Source organism: Acyrthosiphon pisum, chromosome A1, assembly GCF_005508785.2.
Source record: "Acyrthosiphon pisum isolate AL4f chromosome A1, pea_aphid_22Mar2018_4r6ur, whole genome shotgun sequence".
NCBI classification, from domain to species: domain Eukaryota; kingdom Metazoa; phylum Arthropoda; class Insecta; order Hemiptera; family Aphididae; genus Acyrthosiphon; species Acyrthosiphon pisum.
The window spans coordinates 92,708,573-92,716,205 of record NC_042494.1 but is presented as its reverse complement, the minus strand read 5'-3'; the positions used below and the strand labels follow the sequence as shown (position 1 = coordinate 92,716,205).

The 7,633-nt window shown below is 30.3% G+C and overlaps 1 protein-coding gene across 3 annotated transcripts in view; it reads left to right on the top strand.

Annotated features, from left to right (window-relative positions):
- The first annotated feature begins 590 nt into the window (after positions 1-590).
- The window catches only part of LOC100168934 (tripartite motif-containing protein 29), a 39,296-nt gene continuing 32,253 nt past the window's right edge, over positions 591-7,633 (top strand). Inside the window, exons 1-7 of one of the 3 annotated variants that reach the window (XM_029487804.1) lie at positions 591-1,107; positions 1,250-1,332; positions 3,946-4,069; positions 4,168-4,325; positions 4,397-4,488; positions 4,551-4,751; positions 5,811-5,891. In XM_029487804.1, coding sequence (XP_029343664.1) covers positions 1,272-1,332; positions 3,946-4,069; positions 4,168-4,325; positions 4,397-4,488; positions 4,551-4,751; positions 5,811-5,891 — 717 coding nt within the window. In that variant the 5' untranslated portion in view covers positions 591-1,107; positions 1,250-1,271. Of the gene's footprint in view, positions 1,193-1,249; positions 1,333-1,838; positions 2,082-3,945; positions 4,070-4,167; positions 4,326-4,396; positions 4,489-4,550; positions 4,752-5,810; positions 5,892-7,633 lie in introns of those variants that run through there. The other 2 variants (XM_029487803.1, XM_029487805.1) reach the window with 2 other exon arrangements.

Here is a 7,633-nt window from a genome sequence, read left to right as displayed (position 1 = left end):
ATTACTTGGTTGCAGGCGCGGATCTAGAAATGAAAAAAGGGGAGTGATATTACGTAATATTATTATCTATGATTCTGCGTGAGAATGGATAGGCCGTGTTAATGCATACAACATAACATATTATTGTTCTATGATAATATTATTTTGTTCATATACTCCGGCCCACGAGAGTCCATACGTAAACCGCGCATTCATATAGTAATACGTGACGTCTGTTTTCTCCCACCATGATGCCATTCCCACTATTCGGCAACGTGCCGATGCGCAGTGACGGACGCGTTTTTACGTATGGTCTCTCGTGGGCCGGAGTATAGACATATTAATAATTTATTATTCGTCCACGATATTGTTCTATGATACAATGCAAGTGATTGCGGTTTCTAATGTGGAAGAGAGAAAGGCTTACTCCGGGTCTCTCATTCCCGCAAGTGACGATTTTGTTAGGTTAAGATCTAATATACATCTTGCTCAGAAGATAATAGTCTTATCGTCTGTCATGACGTGTCTATATGACGTAAATATTATATTAATATACTCGTGACTACGGTCTCTGTAACTACAACAATGTTTAAAATTTTAACTGTTATCACCCGATTTAATTTTGTCTTTGGAAATTCAGATTTGCCCACAGATATGTATAATAACATATTATTATAGTTACAGTTATTATACATATCTGTGGATTTGCCCTATCGCAGAGCGTTATATTCGAGATAACAATACATTGCCGGCGAACTTCTTCGCCCGCACATGGCAAACGCTTTTCAGAATTCAGATAATCAGATTGACTTAAGAGTTATTGTTATTGTTCAGGGTTGTGTATAAAATTGATTGTCGCCGTCATATTGTGCGTTGTCGTTGTGCGGTTGTTGTATTATCAACCATAGACCTATTAACTAACTAGTTAATAGGTCTATGTTATCAACAGTACTATAAACAGAGTTTAGCCGAAATCGTTCTATTTTTATACTATTTGCAATGTATTATAAATTATTGCTTATGGACAGGTTGTAGTTTGTTATCACTAAGGTATAATGGTTCATCTATCTTTCGTTTACTTTGAAGTTTGAAACTTTGAACGGTTTCATATTTGTACGGTTAATAGTTGTGAGTAACATTATGACATTTTAGCTCTTCAAGTTAAATAATGTAATTTCATGATCGTTGTTTTATGACTTATCTATCGTAATTGGTAATGTTGAAGATTAAAACAAATTTCAGTTACAGTCTCATACATTTTTTTTTTCAGGCTATAATATTCACCTAACATCATGAATCGTACTAATAAGATGCTTTGCTGTTCCCACTGCAAAACTAATTATCAAATTGGAGGTAATTATAATATTATAATTTGTGTGCTTTAATTGAAAGTAGGGATAATTATAGAAAAAATTATTATATACCTAATTATTAGTTATTACTTACAGAGGTGTCATTTAAGTTTTTAATAGAGGGGAGCAAAAGTTTTGACCAGCCCAAATGGCTAACTTAAAAAAAACCCGGTCACTTCGCCTGCAACCACATATTAATATTATGTTCCTTTTCCTTCAAAAATTACACACATACACATAATATGACATATAGGTAGATACATACCAATTTTCATGCTCGTCCGCACATGTGTCTAAATATAAATATTTTAGGAACTCGCGTCGTATGCTATCTACTTGAAAAATGTATCTACCACAATAAATTGTGTGTTGGCGTTGTATGTTATCTACAATTTTCCACCCCGCAATGTATAGATTTTAGGTGTCGTCTGGGTATCTGGGCATTATTACATTAAAGAACTTTTTTCCATGGACCCTGTACTCGTGACCCATAATTTTTGTAAACAGGTTCAGAGTCATCAGAACTATCAGATTCAACATCAGATGAGACGGGTAAAGTACGAGTTATTACGGTAGCAGGCGTACGATCGCCTACACACAGACGTCTTCGGTGATACTTAAACGTTTCCCTTGGAATAACGACTCATCAATTTGGACTATTACACCGGTTCCTCCCATTTTTGAACGGCGTTCAAATTGATCAACGCAAACGTCTCGGCATAAATTAAACCAATCTGTAACAGTAATACAGTATGTCTTGCTCTGCCGGTCCATTTTGCAGTATTTGTTACGTTCACTTCATTACACCAATACCAAACTAACTCCACTATGTGACCCAAAGTTAGACCACTGTTGTTTTTACCGTTTACGTCGACATAAGTAAAGAATTTATTCTGTTTTCTGATAGACTGAAATGTTTGGCATCCTTTCTTCTGACAACGTAAACACTTTTCTTTAATAACTTTACCTTCTCCATCACGTTTGCGAGTGTTCTTCATATACTCCTTAAGGGCCCCTCCACATACTTCATTATTTGAATTAACTTTTTGGCATACTTTAGCAGTGGGCAAAACACCACGTTGTTTTAAAAATTAGTGCAAGATTTGTCATTGTAAATAACATGTCTATAAAAGTCAATAAAATGTTCCATTTTGATTTAACAAAAAATAATTATACTATGATATGTGTAAACTGTAAAGTATAGGCTGTAGAGTGCAGTGTACTAGTGTGTATTATTGATGTTTATAATTATACAGTTATACCTGAAATATTAGTCTCCGCTACGATTAAATATCTTTAATCGTGGTCTCCGTACAAAGTAGATATCACCCGAAAGGTAGATAACATATAACGCGATCAAAGTACAGGTAGATAGCATACGACGCGAGTTCTATATTTTATTATATATTTATTTTATAACTATTCAACTATTAATTAGTAATTACCGATTTATCATTGTGACAATAATCTACTAGTACACAATATAATACTTTCTCAAAACATAAAAATAGGCATGTTTTTGCGCTAATAAAATATCATAATGGTTAAATGAAAAGAACCCGGTGCCGGCCCATCGGACTGCTTTTAAGATCAGACAAGGGCAAATGCCCACCTTGACTCCCCCTAAATGATGCCACTGATTACTTATCAGTTATTTCTCATTAGATAGTAGTTGAGTTATGGTTTATGTACACAAACAGTACTTATTGAAAGAGTCTTGTAAAGTAGTTTACAATAAAAGTTGTATATTATTAATTCGACAAAATATATTTTATATTAACTATTTCTATCCTAGCACCTCACTTTGTTATCACCTTTTCAATATATTTTCATGAGGCTCCTTCATACTCCTTCATTTAAAATTTGATGATTGTACCAATACAGTTGTAACAAAAAAAGTGTTCTTAATTTTTTTAAGTTATAAATTAAGTGCCTTTGATGATTTATTATTTATTATTTATTATCTATTATGATTTATGATAGCAATATTGGCAAAGCACATTCAGACAATTTTAGAACAATAGTATGATCCAAATTGAGATTTACTTAACCTTTTTACCGCTACACTATTGTCTATTTATGCTGTTATTATGACATTTATGCAAATTTACGTTCAGCAGAACCAATCCTGTATTATTACATTTAATGTTAGAGTAACTTCACCTACATCAAAACTTTGAGTTAAGAACATTACCTGTGTTCCTACGTTGGCTATTTTATGATATTTAAATTTTTATGTAAGTTATGAATGTAAATTATTGCAATTTAAAAATGCTTATAAATTGCATAAAAAGTAAAGTATCGTAAAGAACCAACTTAAGGATACATGTAATGTTATTAGCTTAAAGTTTTAATTATAGTTGAATTCACTCTTGTAATAAACGTAACAACACTGGGTTGATTCTGCTAAACATAAATTTGCTTAACTGCGCGTGGGTCAGCGAGAGAATACATACGGTGCGCTAACATCATCTTAAATATTTCTATCTTGTCCAGCCCAAATTGTATAATGTTAATGTTATATATTCGTTTTTTCTTGTTTAGAAAAATATATTAGTTGTAGTTATACAAAATTTATAAAATATAATAACTATTTATTTGTCATTTATTATAGATGTATATGGACCCAAGAATCCAATGTTGTTAGTTTGTGGACATGATATGTGTAGACATTGTATTAAGTACTTGTACAAGAAGAATAAACAAGTTATTTGTAAAGTTTGTCAAGCTGATTGCATGTATGAAACATTTTTATTTCACTAAATGTCAATTTATTAAACAATTAGTTCCAATTTATTTATTTTTAAATTTCTACACTATCTATTGTAATTTACAGGATTAAATGTGATGATGAAATATCAAACATACCAATACACTACTTTATAGTTGGTAAAGTATGGTATTCAACATACAAAAGACAGCGTAAAATATATCAAGATATTTCTAATATTAGGATGACAACATTTCCTTCAAAGTCTTCAATCAAAACTAAAGGTTAGTTATTATTAAATATTAATACAAATTTTACTAAAATACATTTTTTTATTTTATGATAATCATTTTAGAAAATTGTCAAAATTGTCAAAATTGTCAAAAATATGCAGCTATCTTTTGTGAACAATGTGATGAGGCGTATTGTGCAGATTGTTCTCAAGAGGTAATTATTTCCAACTTGAACTTGAATTATATACATTAATATTATTTTCATCAATTATTTAGATTCATATGGAAAATCATATAATGTCACAACATGATTTAAACAAACTTGATATTTCACACCTTGAATTACTTCAAGCATCCAAGTGTGATCTTCATTTGAAAATAAATGATTTTATTTGTATAACGTGTGAAACAGAATTGTGCCCAGTGTGTGCTGTTGAAAATCACAGACATCATGATGTTCATCATTTGGAAAAATATGTAAGGATTATGAACATTCATTTATTTCAGTTTTGAAATTATAACATTCATGTATAATATTTTGTAAATAAAATATTAGATAATAATTAAAAGTTGTTAAATTTTAATTTCATTAAAAAAAGAAAATCCAAATAGTAGTTTAAAATAAAAGATGAGTAATTCAATACAAACATAAAATAATTTGTATTAATATTAATTATTAGTAGAGGAAAAATTATTTTAATGTACCTAACAAATAAACCAATATAATATGTACTTATTTCTATTGAAGTAATAAATTACTTATGTATAAAAAAAAAAAAATCAAAATATATAACTGAATATATATTTTATATTTTTTATCTTCAGCCCGTAAACTATGGCTATTAGCTGTTTTTTGTCTGTTGGGGGGGAGGAACGGTTGGTTGATACTTGAAACACGTTTGTATGTGTGGCAAGGATTTGTAGCTAAAAATTCTGGGTGGTCACCCATCTTCGAATCATTGACAGATACAAACACTCAGATGATTGGATTTATCCAACTATTCAAAACGTATCAAAATTCCCCAAATATTTTAAAAAATATGTGTGCTTATGCCTTATTTTAAAATATGTAAAATTAAATTAACATGAATTCACAAATCAGTTGTATCTAATCTGATATCAAATATACCACGTAAAAATATCAAATCTGTTGACTACTTACTAAGGATTGAGCATGTTATATTATTAATAAATAATTTAAAAAAATAACTGGTTGGTTATAGATACATCATCCTGATTGCGTTTATACTTAATAAATGTTTTAAATGTTGTATAAATTAATACATATACCGATATAATATACAATAATTATTCATAATAAATAAATATATTGCCTATACATTTTTATCTTGAATTGAAAATATATGGCTGGAATACTATAAATAAATAAAAACAATATAATTTTAATCTATTAATGTTATAGCATCTTGTCAATCTCTAATTCGTATTAAAAAAAATGTTTATATTTATAAACTTTATGTTCTTATATGCCTACCTAATATAATTAACTAGATAATATGTATTCTTATTTTTTAGAATATTAGTCAAGCACAACGTTTAAATGAATATTCATTAAAAGGAGACATTTTACTTAACAGATTGAAACATTATAGAGATGTAAGTACAAGCCAGCCTTGCATTATCATTAGTAAATATTAGATATTGTATGAATTAAGTATAGGGGTATAACTGTATAAGTATTGTATAAATATAAATAAATAATATTGCATACTCTATGTAAAGAATATTCTTCATATACTATACTTATACTCAATGGATAGAAAATACTAATGTCTAATTATCTCGGGCCACCGAGAGAGCGCTACTCGTTGGCGCATCCAAATGACAGCTCCGCGTTCTCGTACTCAAATTTCTCCCACTCTACCATCTAGTTGGTGGTCACCGACAGTTGCGGCGGTGGCGGCGGTCAGCGTACGGGCAGATTTAGTGGTGTGAATGCGCGAGATCAGACGAGTTTTGGTCGTTGCCCAGTAGCGGTCTCTCGGTGGCCCGAGTATAGATAGATTCATTGACCGTAGTATAAAGAATAATAAGTATGTTTAATGATGAAACTGCACATATTTTTTTAAATGATATTGTACAGTATATATATGCAACCAACAATAAAGACAAGATGATTGAATATATGATAAGTATATCGTGTGTCCACAAAAACCGGGTACACTGTATTATTAAATTACCCATATTACTCAGCACCCCATATATTTTTTAATTCTGTTTATGAGACATGATACTAGACTATTGGATCATCAATCTTCTGCACATTGGCGCAAATAGGTGGGGGTTCGGGGGGGACTTAGTCTCCCAACATTTCTGTCAAGTCCAACCAGTTTAAAAGTCTGTAATTAGTACTGAGCATATATAACTTTTAAAAAATATTATAGGAGGGGCTTTAGTCCCCCCAAAATAATTGTTCTATTTGCACATATACCCCAGCAGAGAGAATTATTAAATATGTATTGGGTACCGAGAAATGTAGGTAATTGAATTTTGGAGTGTACACAGTTTTCGCGGACATATGGTATATTTAATTTTATGCAATGCAGTATGCACAAAAACACAAAGCAATACACATGTGAGAATTAAGATGAAAGCATGGTTTGTGTTGAGCGTACTTCTTATTTCTTATACTATGGGTAGTTCTAACATAAATTATTGATGAGGTTTAATAAATTGTCCATCAGAGAAAAGTAATTTACTCAAACTGTTACTCGTTTCTATGAATAGCATAAATATAGCAATATCTACTATTCAAAATTAATTAATGTATCTGTAGAAATACGTTCTATGGTTTGTATTTTTGTGTGTGTAGAAACGTGGAGAACAACATGTTAAGCGTAGCCACCATTAGCTGCCAGAACTATTGTTTTGCACTGTATTAGTGTTAGGCCTATGTTATGCATATTTCAATATAATATATTCTTGATAGCAAAAATGACAAAAATGATATATTTTTAACATTAATACTCATCAAATAAAAAATGTATATCATATTTAATTTTCCAAGTTGCGAATATTTATTTAAAAAAATTAACTTCATGATTATTAAAATTGCTTAATACAATTACAATTTTAATCTTTGGTTTATAAATAAGATTCTTAAAAATAAGCATTAATAAATAAACCACACATTTTGACAATAAATAATAGGATTTTTTACTTAATACTTAATCAATGATCATATTTACATCTTAATTATAATTATAATCTATTATTGCACATGTTTTCAAGTAAAATGTTATCTTATGTTATATAAATTACAGATTTTAATAATAATACCTATAGTCCGCGCAACGAAAACTGGCCGGTGACCCCCGTGACCCGCCCGCCTGCCAGCC